This window comes from Octopus sinensis, linkage group LG5 (assembly GCF_006345805.1).
Source record: "Octopus sinensis linkage group LG5, ASM634580v1, whole genome shotgun sequence".
Lineage (NCBI taxonomy): Eukaryota > Metazoa > Mollusca > Cephalopoda > Octopoda > Octopodidae > Octopus > Octopus sinensis.
In genome coordinates, this window is record NC_043001.1 from 122,071,067 (window position 1) to 122,089,554 (window position 18,488).

General features: G+C 35.5%; 1 protein-coding gene across 13 annotated transcripts in view; it reads left to right on the forward strand.

The window, feature by feature from the left end:
* LOC115211614 (protein tweety homolog 1-A) overlaps nt 1–18,488 on the forward strand; it is a 174,087-nt gene that overhangs the window by 108,191 nt on the left and 47,408 nt on the right. For all 13 annotated transcript variants that reach the window (XR_004999185.1, XR_004999186.1, XM_029780213.2 and 10 more), the window contains exons 9-12: nt 585–677; nt 2,765–2,904; nt 5,138–5,239; nt 9,516–9,638. Coding sequence is in view for 11 of the 13 variants with exons in the window: in XM_029780213.2 (XP_029636073.1) it covers nt 585–677; nt 2,765–2,904; nt 5,138–5,239; nt 9,516–9,638 (458 nt within the window). In the remaining 2 variants the exon portion in view is untranslated. The remainder of the gene's footprint in view (nt 1–584; nt 678–2,764; nt 2,905–5,137; nt 5,240–9,515; nt 9,639–18,488) is intronic.

An 18,488-nucleotide genomic window follows, 5' to 3' on the forward strand; every position in this document is an offset into this window, starting at 1 on the left:
GTTTTTAATTGAAAATTATATAAGCAAAAACAAGAACATATATGAATGTAGAATTTGAATAAAACAGATTTAGCTTGGTATATTTATATACTTAGGTTTGATAAATTATTTATCTATGTATTCATATGTTTTAAGAACAAGTTACTATATTTTAATTTTTATTTTTGGCTCTAAATTCAAATCCTATCATGTTTAATATCTCTTTCTATCCTTTTGAAGTTGATAAAATATAGCATAAGTTAAATATTAGAGTTACTTTCAACTAATTATTTCTGTGAAGGAATGTGGCCTAGTGATTAAGATGTTGCAAAGGCAGCAAACTAGCACAGAAACATTAGCACGCCGGGCGAAATGCTCAGCAGTATTTCGTCTGCCACTACGTTCTGAGTTCAAATTCCGCCAAGGTCGACTTTGCTTTTCATCCTTTCAGGGTCGATAAATTAAGTACCAGTTGCGTACTGGGGTTGATCTCATTGACTGGCCCTCTCTCCCCCCAAATTTCTGGTCTTGTGCCTAGGATAGAAAAGATATAATTTTCTGAATCATGTTATTTATGTATATTTCTTGTCTTTGTTTTCTTCTAGAAATACAATGCTGCTCTCTCTGCTATTGTCCGTGCCAACAGTACTTTAAGTGAGGCACTATACATGGCTTCACCCTACAACATGGGTATTAAGGTTAGTCTTTATTTTCTTACGTCTTGTACTTTGTACACACACACACACACACACACACACACGGATGCTGATGCACACCCTGATATAGTTAACATATATGGGTTACCAGCATCACCTTACTGGTACCTGTGCCGGTGGCATGTGTAAAAGATTCGAGCAAGGTCATTGCCAGTACTGCCTGACTGGCCCCGTGCTGGTAGCACATAAAATCACCCACTATACTCTGAGTGGTTGGCGTTAGGAAGGGCATCCAGCTGTAGAAACTCTGCCAGATCAAGATTGAAGCCTGGTTCAGCCATGTGGTTCGCCAACCCTCAGTCATTTGTCCAATCCATGCTAGCATGGAAAGCGGATGTTAAATGATAATGATGATGATTACTGTGTATAATCTCAGTTTGAATGTCACATCTCCATCAGTGTGAGTGTGTGTATATATCACATCATGTCTGTGTGAACTGTATATCTATACCTAATGCAGGCTTCTGTGCATCTTTGTACACACATTTCATTGTATATATATATATATATATATATATATATATATGCCAGCCTCGCCTGGCCCCCGTGCCAGTGGCACGTAAAAAGCACCATCCGATTGTGGCTGTTTGCCAGCCTCGTCTGGCACGTAAAAAGCACCCACTACACTCACGGAGTGGTTGGCGTTAGGAAGAACATCCAGCCGTAGAAATATTGCCAGATCAGACTGGGCCTGGTGCAGCCTTCTGGCTTCCCAGACCCCAGTTGAACTGTCCAACCCATGCTAGCATGGAAAGTGGACGCTAAACGATGATGATGATGATGATGTCTATGTTAAATATCCACTTTTCCATGCTTGCATGGTTCAGATAAAATTTATTGAAGCATATCTGTTATGACCTGATGCCGTTCCTGTCATCAGTCCTCACTTCTTTCCAAGTAAGATGATATTTCCCCAAAGCCAGACATGTTTATCATGGAAGATTGGAAATAAATAACATTGCATGTATAGTGAAGACTCTCATTTACAGCTATCACACAATGTCATGCACACACACACACACACACAACTTACTTCTTCCAGTTTCCATTTACCAAATCTACCCACAAGACTTTGGGGAAGTGTCATCTACTATAGCCCTAGGCTGACCAAGGTGTAATGCAAGTGAGACTGCACCCCAAAACCACATGGTCAAGAAGTGAACTTCTTAACCACACAGCCATACCTATAACACATTTTAAATTTATCGTTTGTTAAACCTTTTTGTTACCATATTTCTGTTCAGATGCTCTGTGTTTCTTTCAACAAATTTTAAATAAAACAAAGAATTTAGTAAAATAACTTACTTATCACTAAGCTGGTGTTAGGAACATAAATTGTGACAAAGGTTTGGTGGAAGATTTTCATTCAGAACTTATGAGAACAAGACATTTGTACTACAGAGCCAGAGGCGGTTTCAGTGAGTTTGGTATCAAAAGGGTTAAATTAATCATTTGTTAACCCTTTTGTTATCATATTTCTGTTGAGATGCTCTGTGTTTCTTTCATTTAATTTAAATATAACAAAGAATTTAGTAAAATAACTTAGTTATCATTAAACTAGTGTTAGGAACATAAATTGTGACTAAGGTTTGGTGGAAGATTTTCATTCAGAACTTTTGGACTTTAGACATTTGTACTACAGAGCCCGAGGCAGTTTCCTGGCAGGTTGGTATCAAAAGGGTTAAATTAATCATTTGTTAACCCTTTTGTTATCATATTTCTGTTGAGATGCTCTGTGTTTCTTTCATTTAATTTAAATATAACAAAGAATTTAGTAAAATAACTTAGTTATCATTAAACTAGTGTTAGGAACATAAATTGTGACTAAGGTTTGGTGGAAGATTTTCATTCAGAACTTTTGGACGTTAGACATTTGTACTACAGAGCCCGAGGCAGTTTCCTGGCAGGTTGGTATCAAAAGGGTTAAAGAAAGTATCCTAATCTTCAGTTTTCAGTTTTGAGATATCGTATTTACTGGGATAATCATGTTTCAGTATGATGTAAGCAGTAACCTGACACTCCCATTTCTATGTCTGTTCTAATCCCTATATTACTGATTATTTTTGCAGTTACGCAGCCTTGTTCGAAAGATCCGCTTAGAAGTGACCGCAGCAGTTTCCAACGTTTCCCTCCTCAATCAAATTTCCGGCTGTTCTTTTATCCACAACAATTACATCAATGCACTTAATGGAATTTGTCATCAAAGCCTGTGAGTAACTTTTTCTATTTCTTCTACCAATATATTTTTTTTCTACTTTTTATATATGGCTTAATCATAAGACAAGGGGTAGTGCTGATGAATTTATGATTTTAGTTGGGTCTTCATGACAAGTGTGTTTGTGGGAGTTGAGCCTTGACTTATTGATCATTGCAGTCTGTAACAGCTCATTAAGTTATTCTCAGATTTAAGAGCTGATTTGAATGCTTGCAACAAAGGTATCTCTGCTAAAGGCAACCAATAGCCAGGTGGTGCTGACCAAACAAGTGATGTATTTGAATATATAGGTGCAGGAGTGGCTGTCTGGTAGGTAGCTTGCTTATCAACCACATGGTTCCGGGTTCAGTCCCACTGTGTGGCACTTTGGGCAAGTATCTTCTACTATAGCCTCAGGCCGACCAAAGCCTTGTGAGTATATTTGGTAGACAAAAACGCAAAGAAGCCCATCATATATATTTATGTGTGTGCGTGTGTGTGTGTGTAAACGTTTGTGTGTCAGTGCTTGACAACTGATGTTGGTATGTTTATGTGCCTGTAACTTAGCAGTTCAGCAAAAGAGGCCAATAGAATAAGTGGTAGGCTTACAAAGAATAAGTCCTGGGGTCGATTTGTTTGACTAAAGGCAGTGCTCCAGCTTGGCCACAGTCAAATGACTGAAACAAATAAAAGAATCTAAGACATATATATATATATATATATATATATATATATATATATATATACATACATATATAGAATATGTTTAGGCTGCATAAAAACTAATTAACTCAGAATTAACAAAGGACAAAGATGTATGGTTGTGTATATTGGTGCCAGTGTAGCTGTGTGTATTTAAGTCTAGATATGACTGAGGTGAAGAAGTTTGCTTTGCTTCACAACAATATACTTTTGGGTTCAATCTCATATGACAAGTGCTTTCTACAACCATCCTGGACTGATCAATGCTTTTTGAGTTAATTTGACCTCTTCATTGATTTGTCAAATAATTGCTATTTAATAATTGTTTACTTCTTGTAGAGATTTCTAATGGAAGTAACTCAGTGGCTTCATCCAGTTATTCTTTATTATTGCTTAGCTTCATTGACTAAAATTTTCTTCATTTAGCATTTGAACTCAAAATGCTGTCCCCTAGTTTACCACCTTGTTGAGGTAAAAAGTGATATTAAGTGTTTGTGTATTCAGCTTCTAAAATTTGGTATTCTATCATAGTTTTATTAGAAATAAAATGATCATACATCCTCATCATCGTTTAACGTCCGCTTTCCATGCTAGCATGGGTTGGACGGTTCGACTGGGGTCTGGGAAGCCAGGAGGCTGCACCAGGCCCAGTCTGATCTGGCAGTGTTTCTACAGCTGGATGCCCTTCCTAATGCCAACCACTCCGTGAGTGTAGTGGGTGCTTTTTACGTGCCACTGGCACGGAGGCCATACATACATACATACATACATACATACATATACATGCATCATGCATGCATAATGAATGTATATGCATGATGCATGGTCATTTTACTTCTAATAAAACTCCAATAGAATACCAAATTTTAAACGACTATTATCACTTATGTATGCATGCATGTATGCATGCATGCATACATACATACATACATACATACATACATATATACATACATACATACATACATTCATGAGAGTTAGTTGAAGGAGGAAAGGCTGCACCCAGGACCTTTTTAAAAGTCATCTGTGATTGAGAGTTGGTGCAGTGGGTAGTGAATTATGTTTAATTCTTTTGCATTTACTTTGGCCACATACAACCAAAATATTTAATCTGTTTTAAGGTTTAAACTGGCCAAATCCGGTCTTTTGCACCTCCCATGCAATATTATTTAAAGATGGACAATCACATCATTGAAATCTTGAAGCTAAGATAATATATGATTAATTCTAAACCAATTCTAAGCATTACATTTGACAGTAATCTGAAAGGTATTAAGAGTTAAACCAGAACCTGGTTCAAAAGCTTGCAGCAATGAACTTCAATAGAGGCACATAAGTGCCTAGTGGAGGTGTTAAACTGAGTGAGGATTTAGGGTTACCACCCTTTATCATGATTGCTAATCATTGTATCAAAATATTGTAATAAAGGCTTAATACCTGATTTAATTGGTCTCTGGTTGTTATATCATTATTTCAGTTAGTTTTGTGAGTTTTATTCTTGTTTTAATAAAAGACTTTACTTTTATTCCTCTTTTTTTTTTGCCAGGATTGGTGTGGCTTTCATGAGTCTTGTCTGTGGTATTGTAGGAGTTGCACTGACCATTAACATCTGTTTGGCCACAAGGGCTTCAATCTTATTTGCAAAGAGGTCTGTATAATACATAATTTAATTAACGTAATTAAATAAATTTTACCTGAAACTGTCTGGCTTGTGTTTATGCTTCAGTGAATGGATGATTCGATATATATATATATATATATATATATATTAATTTATTATATAGAAGGAGCTTCTACTTATTTACTGTGGTTAACCCCGAATCAACCCGGGACCTACATATATATATATATATATAATATATATATATATATATATATGATATATACGAGTCGTCATGATAGATCGTTAGCCACTACACACATTTTTTACTCTCCTTGTTTTTTTCGTAAACTCTCCTATATATATATATATATATATTATATATATATATATATTTATGTATATTCTATGTGAATGGATCCCATGTGCATCTTTTTTCCTGACACTTTTCTTTTTTTCATCATCTCTCTTCTTCTCTTCCCAGTTTCTCTTGGACATTTCTCTACTATCTGAAGAAGGACAGTGTCTGAAATGCAATACACCCTCTGTTCTTTCCATTTTCCCTTCAATGTCAAAACTAATAACACTGACTGAGAATGCCTCTTGTACTTTTTTCTTACTCTCTCTCTCTCTCTCTCTCTCTTTCTCTCTCTCATATATATATATAAACACACACTCACATATATATATATTATGGTTGTGAAATTATATAATTGTCTAGAGGTGAAAGTTGTTACTGAAACCTTGTGTAACTTATGTAAAAGATATTTGCTCATATGTATTGAGTGCTAATTTTTCTTGTTTTTTTTCTATCAAATATCATTTAGCACCTATTTTTTTCATGTTGGCATGGGTTGAGAAGTTAGCATGGATCCAGTGAGCCATAAAGCTGCATTGTGCTCCATGCCACTTTTGGTGTGGTTTCCACACTTGGATGCCCTTCTTAGCACCGACTAGAGACTTTTATTGTGCCACAAATAGAGTGGTTGCCAAATAACTTGTAAGACAAGAAAGGACAAGAAAAGAGGGGAAAACTAGGGAAAAGAGAAGAAAAGGCCCTCTCAACTATGTGATTCTGGTGGGAGTATTTGAATGGAAGGAATGGTAATTTTTATGTGTGGGACAAGCAGGTGTCTTACTATAGAAAACATACATGGGCATACTGCATTTATATAAAGGTGGGTGGGGAGTATCTGGGAAAAAGGTAAGGTAAACTGGAAGTGCTAGGGTGCCAGACACATGTGGAAAAAGTTCAAGATACAATTACCTCAGACAGTAATAGAGATCTTTTTATAAATGAGGGCTTGTTAAATGTTTATTTCTTTATTGCCCACAGGGGGCTAAACATAGAGGGGACAAACAAGGACAGACAAGGGGATTAATTCGATTATATCGACCCCAGTGATTTACTGGTACTTATTTAATTGACCCCGAAAGGATGAAAGACAAAGTCGACCTCGGCGGAATTTGAACTCAGAATGTAGCGGTAGAGGAAATACCTGTTTCTTTATTACCCACAAGGGGCTAAACATAGAGGGGACAAACAATGACAGACAAACGGATTAAGTCGATTACATCGACCCCAGTGCGTAACTGGTACTTATTTAATTGACCCCGAAAGGATGAAAGGCAAAGTCGACCTCGGCGGAATTTGAACTCAGAATGTAGCGGCAGACGAAATACGGCTACGCATTTCGCCCGGTGTGCTAATGTTTCTGCCAGCTCACCTATAATGTTAGTGGATGGAGTCTAGCATTGCCTGGTTGTGAAACATGTGTAGTAAATATGGTAGGAACGCTGCAACAAAGTAAATTGTACATGCTTTACTGGATGTGTACTGTCGGCATGCATGAACGATGGAGCACAGATGAGCTGGGAGGTAAAATGACCATCAGAGGAATTAGCTGTGTTTAAGAGAGAAGATTGCATTGGTGGGAATGTAATGCTTATGAAGGATGACAGTCAGGTGGTAAAATTTCAAATTTATGGGGGAGGAATTTGCATAATGGACAGGTATTGGAAGGAATGAAGGTGGTAACTGATGTCTGGATGTTGGGTTTCAGTCGTGAAAGGGTTAACAAGGAAGTGAGACATTGTGATGGTAAGAAACCTGCTGAGTCTACACCAGCTTGGGAAAGTGGATGTGAATAGATAGTGTGTGTGTATGCATGCGCGCGCGCACACACACACACACACACACACTCTCACTCTCACTCTCTCTCTCTCTCTCTTTGTATGTCTTTATTCAAGGTACATAACTCTGCTTGTTCTAGTTTGCTTGACCATAAAACAATTGGTGTATCTTTTTTTGTATCATAAAACAATTGTATTTAAAAAAAAATCCAGCTCATGCTTTGTAAGATGGAAATAAAACATATACTACTAGAATGTGTATAGATTTTTGGATGTATGTGTATGAATTTTTCTATGTGCGCGTGTGTGTGTGTGTATGGATACACACATAGTAAAGTAGTTAGTTTATTTCATAAAAATTTGCCATAAAGGCATTACAAAGAGTAGCTGCGAGCTGGACATATACATTGATGAGGTGAATGATGAAATAAGGATGATATTGATGAGAGAAGGCAAAAACGCCTGACAATTTTCTTCTTCTCTAAAATATTGTTCTTTTTTTAAACAGAAAAGCAAAGTAGCTAGTTGTAAAATCTCAATAAGAGATGAAAGTATGATATTAATAATGAAATTATTGTATACAGTGCTCAGGTGCACCACAAGTAGTAACTATACAAACAAGTAAAGTTAATTATCACATCAATATGGCTGTTTAATGTTACTACTGTTTTAACCCAAGGCAGATCTTCTGCCAGCTGGTTATAAGTGCAGCCTGCACCCGTTATATATTATAAGCAGGGGAGCAAACTCCTACCACTCTCCAGCAGATGGTGGGATTGCAAGACCAACTTGGTTTTGAGCTAGTTTTGCTCATACTCAGTTGTGAACACCCGATCGCTAGAGAAATGGCCAGAGTCTGCTCCAGCAAGCGGTATATAGAAAGCAAAAGCGGCGAGCTGGCAGAAACGTTAGCACGCCGGGCGAAATGCGTAGCCGTATTTCGTCTGCCGTTACGTTCTGGGTTCAAATTCCGCCGTAGTCGACTTTACCTTTCATCCCTTCGGGGTCGATAAATTAAGTACCATGTAATCGACTTAATACCTATGTCTGTCCTTGTCTGTTCCCTCTATGTTTAGCCCCTTGTGGGTAATAAAGAAATAGGTATATAGAAAGCAAAGCAACCATCGGTCACTGATTTGCACTCTTGTTGAGATTTTACAAGTAGCTACTTTGCCTGTTGCAAATCAGTGACCGATGGCCACTCAGTTTTCTATTTATTGCTTGCTGGGGCCGACTCTGGCTATCTCTCTGCCAACAGGTGTTCATGATGGAAGATGCAGGTCTGTACCATCATAGCTTGAAACAGAGTTGGTCTCGTGATTTCATTATCTGCTGGAGGGTGGTATGTGTTTGCTCCCCTGCTTGCAATATATTCGGGGTGCAGGCTGCACTTATAACCAGCTGGCAGAAGATCTGCCTAGGGCTAAAACAATAGTGACATTGAACAGCCAATATTAATGTGGCAATTAACTTTACTTCCTTCCATCTGTCCATGTTTGTAGATTTGTCTACGTATTGTGTGTTTGTAGTTACCATTTATTTTGGAATTGAATAAAACTTATTAAAAACCTGAAACCAATTATGTAATTTCTAACTATTTGTTCATTTATTTGTTCATTGATTTTGTAATTGAAAATTAATTTTTTTGTTAATGATATAATTTATAATAAACTTCAGTCTTCATGTAAGCAGATGAATATTACTGTAAAATTACAGTAATTAAGGAAAATCTCTTTTATAAATAGAATGTGTAACTTGTAAATAGATATGATTACTGTAGTTTGGACTATTAACCTCATTTCTGCCTCAGCCCATACAAGGATTTTAAAATGATGGTGATGATGATGAAGTTGTTTAAGCTCTCATTAATTATATTTCCAAGAGAAATAGTCAATGCATGTGTTTTAAGACATAAAGCAGTTTTTTTAGAGCCATAATGATTTACACTTTATATGTCTTTATCTATCTCTCTGTCTACATAAAACGTGTCTTTATGTTGTTGACTAACCCCATTTTAGTTCTGATCAAGCAGATCTATAATCACAGGTACACAATACATTACCTTTTCATTTTTTTTTTTTTTTCAGGTATAAGACTTGACTATCTAATATTTGTTCCTTTTAAATTTATTTCTCACTCCATTATTTGCAGCGTTCTTTTTATAATCTTTCATATTTGTTTATTATTTCAGTCTGGTATACTATCCTGTAGATGACACCGATCCATTCTTGCCCAGGCCACCTCCCTACAGCTACGGCACCCTCCCAACGGCTCCGAATGATCCTTTCCAAGTGGACGTACGCAGAAGTTACTTGTAAGTAAATGCGACAGCAACCACCACAACAACAGTCCTGTCTGTGGATTTGTTAGTTGCTTCTGACAGTTGATTTCACTTGGGAGGATGACTTTCTCTGCCAATTGACTTAAAGAACATCAATCAAGCTATTCAATTCTTTACTCTTTGCTAATAACTCTAGAACCATTATCTGTTATACACTATAAATATACTGTTCTATATTCTATATAATAATGTTATCTGTGTTGTGTTTAAAAAGAAAGGAAAATGGTTTATATTTTAACCACTATGATTTAAATTATATAATGTTTAAACGAATTAGTTTTTTTTTATATAACTAAATTGTTATTGAATTTAGAATTTTCTTTTATTTAAAAAAATATTTCCTGATTGAGTTTAAAATCAGTTTTCTCTATGCCACATGTTTTGTTTGCGCCAATTCTTTAAATATCCTTGTTCGATCTACAAGAAAAATCTCACCAGACTGTATATGCCATAAAATTCACTAAATGGTATGAATTAGTTTGTGTGCTATGATGAAAATAAGCACAACATATGTTATATTTCTTCATTCTAAATAATACTGATACTAATAATCATCATAACCATAATTGATTCTAATATAATTGTTGTTGTAGTGAATGGAAATAACCAAAATGTGAGAACTGAAACAGAATTAACCCTCATAATAATAGGTGCCTTGGGAATGATTTAAAAAATGCAGACAATTATATAAGCAAAGCCTCACAACTTATTCATGTACTGAACACTACCAGCAACTGGACACACATTATGTAGAACATTTTTAATATAATAGAAAATGCAACTCAAAACAGACCACTGCACATATCCAAGCCACATAGAGCTGTGTTCAGCTTTGTAATGAAAGCATGCAATAAAGTTATGACTATAGAAACGATAACTGTTTCTATCTTAGTCACAAGACCAGTACAGAGACTATGATAATAGTAGTTTCTTTATACCTGAAGATCTTGTTTCATTACATTTGAGGATTCTTTATATGTAAATATATTTTATAAAGGGTTTCAAAACAAAACCTGTTAGTGTGTATGCAGACAGTAAATGGGGAGAGAGAGGAAGACAATGTACTCTGACTAACTTGAGAAACATATTTCAATAAATTCATACAGAAAGGCACCTACAAAGAGAAGATTCAGGCTACCTGCAAGCCTTGAGCCACCTTCTGCTCTGAGTACTTGCTCTTTCCTGATTGTAAACTCCAAGAAGATTTAAATCACTGGCTTTCTCATATTTACCAAATTGGCCCTCTCACACACACAATTCAGCAAATTCTGTGTAGGGTAGTATCTCTTTATCTCTCACTCTATGTATTCCTTAGACTTTAAGTTCTGCTTGAAGAAGTTGATGAGGACTTAGGTGGAGATATAGCTTGCATTCATTGTACAACCTCTTTCTCCATAGCGACCAGATAGAAGAAAACTTCTTTGCCAAAGAAGAATGGTAGGATAATCTTTACACAGGTCTCTGCCGACAGATGAATTCATCCTGTATATCTTACAGTAGTTTGCAAATTCCTCCACATGCCAGCAATCATCAGAAGTAAAATTGAATGTTGTCTTCATTTGCTGTGCATCTAAGACAGGCTTAACAGATGACACTGCTATCCTTACAGAGCTTATCTTGAACCTTGGAGCACTGTCATGCTCAGGTTTTCTGGAAATTCTACATAGTGTCTGCACAAAAAGTCCTCCAGAATAAACTAGTTAGGTGATCTTTGGTGATACTCAGTGCCCAACTAGAGGACTGTACCTGATGCCCAATCTTGGTCTACGTTCAACCCAGAATTATGGCTCCAACAGAGAGATGAGCTGTGGAAAAGCATATCTAACTAACACATGCTCACCCTCCATGAATTTCTGCAGATGTCAAATTTAATGCATATCTGTGAATCGTCAGCCATGGCTTTGTAAGTCTGTTGAATATGTTGGCTCATGGAGCATAGAACAGTTATTTAAATCTGGTCACTTGTAGCCTGACGGAAGATGCAACAGTCTGATGGTAATAAATAATGGAGGTATTTTGTCTGTCTTTATGTTCTGAGTTCAAATTCTGTCATGGTCAACTTTGCCTTTTATCCTTTTGGGGGTCGATAAATTAAGTACCTGTTGTGTACTGGAGTCGATCTAATCAACTGCCCACCCCCCAAATTTTCAAGCCTAGAAATGAATAAATAATGTAGAGTCACTTCCACTGACTTTTCATAGAGAACTTTCTCTCAATTCATTTCTGGATGAGAGTAGCAACCCTGTTCACAATCACATCTCAGGTTTCTATCCACCTGCCACTCTGGCGTTAACCAGACCCTCAAGCACCTGAATCAGGTTGTTGATCCAGCAGTATACACTACTGTCTCCGCTGATCAGCTGGTGTCCTGTTTAATGTGTGCTTCAGTTATCACCTCATATTTCTTCAGTTTAGGGTTAATTAATTCACTTACTGTGGTGTCTGAGACCAGTGTATATCAACCTGGTTCTCCTACATCTCCGCACAAGCAGACCCCCCACACACACACACCTACCGAGCAGATACTGCTGTACAGCTTCTGCACCCAAACACCTGATTTAAATTGTGCTCAGCACAATTGCAGGGTTCTGATCATTGATCTTATCAAAACTTTTTGATTAATGCAAATTTATCACAGCTAGGATTATAGCAAGCTACGATCTCATCTCAATCGAAGGAGAGGGGCTTTCTCCGTCCGGGTTGCGGATCCGTGGAATAAGCTGCTGGACGAAATAGTGAAGATGCTGACGACCGCTCGGTTCAAAGTCTCTCTTGACCAGAAATGGCCTGAACTCTTTGTATGAACACCCTCCCTGTACATAACTCCATGTCCCCCTACATGGCCTTGCTTTTGCTTTTTGAGCCAAATTAAATTAAATTAAGCTGAGAGTGATAGCACATATTTTAGTGTTGTATTACATAAAGTGAAGGTTGTCTTGGACAGATTAGTTTAGGATCATACATGTTTTCACAGGCCAAAAGACACTATCAACAACAATTGTCAACATCTTTGATAGTACCTTGGCCAGAATCCTTTAGAGTTATAAACTAGAAGTTCTCTATTTTATCTCTTCTTGTTTGTATTATTTCTCATTAGCTTCATCACTCCCTGGTTCACACTGAATGCTCCTAGTGTACTGATAGTTGTGATATAATCTGTTGAGATTGTAGCAAAGAACTCTGCCATATTACAAGAGAGTTTTTGGAGTAGGCCACCCGGCTTGGTTGTTTAATTCTCAAACAGCTGTTTTAGAAGCTGAAATTTAGTGTTTGTGCTACCTACCTCTTCTGCCATGCTTTATGATAAACTATTGAGGTAGATGTTGAATCCCACTATCTTTACTCAATTATTTATTCAAACAGTTTGAAGAAAATACTGTTAAAATCCTGCACACAGCAACTTGGAATTGGGTATCATGCTTCCTTCACAATCCTTCAAAGATTTTATCTAAGCTTGGTTGCCATGAAACAACTCTGCTACCTGAGCCTGTTAAATGGCTTTAGAGCCCTTGTAATTTAGTACACATCTTAACTCTAATGAAACTTTCTAACTGGAAAGTTTCATTTAGCCCTTTCATTACTGTATTTATTTTGAGATGCTCTGTGTTTTTTTCAATCATTTTAAATATAACAAAGAATTTTGTAAAATAACTTAGTTATCATTAAGCTAGTGTTTGGAACATAAATTGTGACTAAGGTTTGGTGGAAGATTTTAATTCAAAACTTATGAAAACAAGAAATTTTACCACAGAGCCAGAGCCGGTTTTGGGCAGGTTAGTAACAAAAGGGTTTAAGATGTGCACAAAATTATTAATAACTCACTTATCTAGTCTAAAAGTTTCTATTACAACTTTGTTATATTTCACTTACTCTAGATTTACTTTTTTACTCCACTCTCCATTGCTTATTTATAATCCTGCTTGCCATTTTATAGTTAGGTAACTCTCTAATCTAGTAGGTGTTGGCTTCTTGCATTGTAAACAAACAGTGCACTTAGACATCAGTAGTAAGGCCTTTATCTCAAAGTCTTATGTAGGTTGATCATACAGATTACAGACTTGGTAGTCTATGCATTGATCCTGGAAAATGTGGACAATTTCAGTTGGTTTATATTAATGTAATTCCCCTAATTTGAAACCATTCTAAATATCAATGCTTGAAACTCTTGGTCCTTGAGTCACTCTGTAGCTTCTACTGATTAAATAAAAAAAACCATATGTGTGGATAATAGTAGAAAGTTATCTAGTGCATTAATTAAATTAGCGAATTATTGTAAACAAGTTATAATTAGCAAAATGCTATTTTGTGAAAATGCTTGTCAGAACACCTCAGTGTCCAAGGGTTGCAGATAAACCATTTGTTCAATCCTCCTCTGACAATTCACTTTAGTAGGGCAAAAATTCCCTTAAATATATAGTTAACTATCATACTGAGTACTGATATGACCACTCAAACTTTCTGGTCTGTAAAGAGTCATTTTGAAATTTTTTCTGTTTAGTATGATGTTGTCTGCGACAGAAATTTTCTATCTTCTAATTGTTTATCACTTGAAAATATGAATTACATGTATCAAAATATTAGAGAATTATGTAGAAGCCCCATGTAACTGAAATTTTGAATAATTTAGTAGAAAGTCATCTGTTGCATATTTTTTTTTTTAAGTGAGTTACTTATTGTAAACAAATTATCCATTCACAAAATGATATTTCAGTGAAAACATTCTTGTTAGAATTCATGTGAATTACAACATACATTTAAGAGATTCACTCTGAAACCTTATTTCAAAGTTCTATAGGGAGAATCACTTCTCTTATTCCATGTTATTTTTGAAAATGAAAATTAATGATTTAAAAACAAAATATTGTTGGATTCTACTGGAATAATCTTGCTGGTCAAAGTGAATTTTGAAAGTATTAACTAGTGTAGAAGAAAGGCTAAAACATTAAATCATTTCATCTTAAGAGCATATATTTTGTATATGTGAATATATTTTGTAATTGTGCTTCGCAATTTATAAATTTCTCCTAGACTGCTTAATTTTTATGGTGATATCTTGCTATATTTTATAGACATAATTAAATTCATCACTTTTTTTCATCATCACTGAATGGTGAGGTCAGTATGTAGGAGTTTAAAAATTAAGTTACTGAATAGAAATAAAACATATTTTAAATATCTTTTTTTAAAAATATGGGTGTCTTTTTGATTTTGATTTTTTAGAATATGGCTTAAAGGTATTTTTGTCATATATATTGTTTTATTTGCATATCATCTTTCTTCTATTCTTTAGTAGAATAGAATAGTTTCCTTTTTCTTTTTTTTTCTATTTTTGTGAGATATTACAAATTATGTGTAACTTAATATAGAGCTCGGTAGAAAAATTTCAATCCATTTAGTATTTTATTCTGTTTTATGTTTACAAAAAGGATTTTCTTCCTATTTGTATTGTGGTAAAGGTTCAGATACAGTTAAACTATTCTTATTTCAATTCATTTTTTCTTTTACTTTTTCATGTGAAGTAATTTTTTTTCATGAATGGGTCATACCCAGTCCTGGTATGCCTAGTAATGCTATAATATTAATGAGTGAGATGTGCCTAAGATTTCCTAGCACGAAAAGAAAACCTTGTGAGTTGGTCGTATTGAGGCATAGACATTTACTTTAGTGCATTATCTTCAGTATGTGTTTTGGTCTACAGATCTGTCATCCCAATTCTGAAAGCTCATCTTTTTGTGTCATTAACGCACCAAAATACAAGTTGTCTGAAAAAGTATACACCTCTAAATTGGTCAAGATAAGTGCAAGTGATTGCACATTTTAAACTCTTGTCTCACTGATGGCAGTCACATCTAATTCAGTTGATTCAAGGCTATTGAATTGGTGAACCTGCTTCTAGATGACTTCCAGGTTGTGAACATACAATTTTCATTCCTGCCTTTGTCACAGTCAATAAGATAAAAAAATTGGGTATTTAGCTGGGGTTTGTTTTACCTGTTGGGCTCTTAAAGCTAGACATATGATGTTGAAGCCTCAACCTCCCTTGTTAATAAACTGATGATGCCAGTTTAACCAAAATTGGAATTAGTGCAGGTGTGCTATATTTTATTCTCCATTAGCACATTCTTTTTTGTTTTTGTTTTTTTTTTAAACTTTATCAACTTCATGTTGTCCGTCTAGACAGTTGTAAGCAAATGCAAGAAAATTCTTTTTTGGAGGTTGGGGTAGGGTTTTGGCATTCCTGGTCTGTAACCTTCTGGATACTTTTATGCACTATTACCATTTTGTTGCTATTTATTGCCAGGTAATATTTTACTTGGACCTCTGGCTGACTCTGTTACAGGGTGTTAATCTAATTCTGGTCACCCATTTGGTACTGATGATGGAAAAAGGAAGGCTACTATACATATATATATATATATATATATGGTCATTCTGGAGCAGAGGCCAATGGTGCTGTAACAGTATAAACCTTGTTCTCTCTCCTTATGCTTTGTAAGTAGGGTACCTACTGGTGTTACTTCTACAACTGCCAGATATTTTTTTTCTTGTGTCTATGTGTTTTTTTTCTCCTTGGCAGAAAACTCTAAGATGGTTTCTACTACCACACATGTGACACTTGGGATTTTTGTTCTGCACCATCAGGTTGACTCATTTTAATGGATATCTATTTATTTAATATATCTGACATTATGATCTTTAGGAATCAGTTAAATTTAGATGACATACCAACCCTTTCCTATTACTTCTTGCAGCTTCCTCCTCTATGCAGCACCATCTCATACTGTTTCATAAAAGTTATGACCAGCTATCAGTCAACAATTTCACCTATTTTTCTGATTATGACTCTTGCATTTTTCTACTCCATATACTGAGGCATAGACACATGAGTCAGCATGTTTTACATGGCTCTTGTGGGTTTTTTGCTGTGGCACAGACATATGAGTCTGTATGTTTTACATTACCACTGCCACCCTCTCAATTTTTACAATTTGGCTTCTGGTATCATAAGCCTGGTTCCATCTTAACTCCTTGTCACATATCATACAAGGCATCTTGAAAATCCCTTCTTGGTTTCATATAGAATCCTATTTTATCTTTAGGGAAGCAGAGGTTCATCACTGTTCACTTGCATTTCTTGATAAACATTTTAGGTAACAAGACATGTTGCCCATATTTACCTTGCCTGTCTTGTTTCTGGCATCTTCTCCCATTTCAGTTACTCCCTCTGACATTGCCTACTGCTTATTTTTTCATTTTAACTTTGTCCTTGTTGGTGTTTAACATCCTGTTGATGTTAGCCATCACATCCATACTGTTTCCAATATTTACAATTACAGTCTCCATAAATATATATATATATATATATATATATATTTGATGGTATTCTCTATTTTGATGAAGTGTCATCTTCACCTTCCTTTATGCTAGGAAGGCTGTTGCTACTATTGTGAGAGACTTGCACCACTCCTCTTGTGGAAGCCATATTTGAAAAAACTGTTTACAAATGAATCATAGCAAATTTCTTTTCTAAATAAGTGTGCTTTTTTTTTTTTTCACAAAATTAAAAGAAAAATCTCACCTTTCAAAGACTGCTTGCACACATGCATATTGCATACACACACATGCACATCATAGACACACACCACATGCTACATACACTAACCTTACTATATTTACTGTACACAAAACACATAGACATGCACACAAAGTAAATGACTTTATAGTAAAGATTGTTTGCCAACATAACATGGGCAGTCCTGGTTTAGGACGAATGTTGCTGTAACTTAGCCCATGAAGACATCATCTCCAGCTGGCTATATGACATGATCTGTGTCCTTATATATATAAAAAAATATATATAAGGACACAGATTGTATTGTATAGCCGGCTGGAGATGATGTTTCCTGGGGCTAAATTACAGCAACATTCGTCCTAAGCCAGGACTGCCATGTTATGTTGGCAAACAATCTTTACTACAAAGTGCTGTTAGTGAATATCTCACGTTGTGAGATTTAAAAATAGTAATTTTCTAAATGACTTCAGTACAAAATTTTGAAGTTAAAGTAAAATTCTCAGAAAGTGTATGTTTGATAACAATGTTTTTTTTTTACACTTCATACTAATTTAATCATAACCGATCGTACTATTGTAACCGACAACATACTGTTGTAGTAAATTCTCAACTTACAAAGTATTCACTTTTATTGCTAACAGTCTTTTTTAAACAATGAGTACTGCAACTTCCTGTTTCCGTTTTATATCTGAAGCCTTCGTATTTAAGAAATTATCATTTGATAAAATAAATTACTACAGATGGCAGTGCATCATTAGATGAAGTAACGACAATGGTGATACTTTGCATTTTTGATTTTAAATTCTTTCTCTGTCAAATGAGACTGACTTATAGGCCTTATGAAATATATCACCACTCTATACTGGATAAATCCAATTAACCATGCCCTTTCCACTAACTTTACAAAACTACTCCCTAGTCATTAGAAATCAGCATCATCATCATCAGTGTTATTGTGATGAGCATTGTCACCCTTAGTGTTATTGTGTTGATTTTCATTAGTGTTATTTTGATGATGGTGATGATGACCATCATCATTGTTAATTGTATGAGGGCATAAAGAAAGCATTATTGTTATTAAAGAAAATATTGTATGAGGGCAAAGAGTTGGTAGAAATAGTAAAGCACCAAATTGAATGTCTTACAGCATTTAGTTTCATCCTTCTGAATTCTAAATTCTCTTCCCACCGAAATAAACTTTGCCTTCATTCTTTTCAAGAATTAATAAAATGATTATTTGTGATATGCGA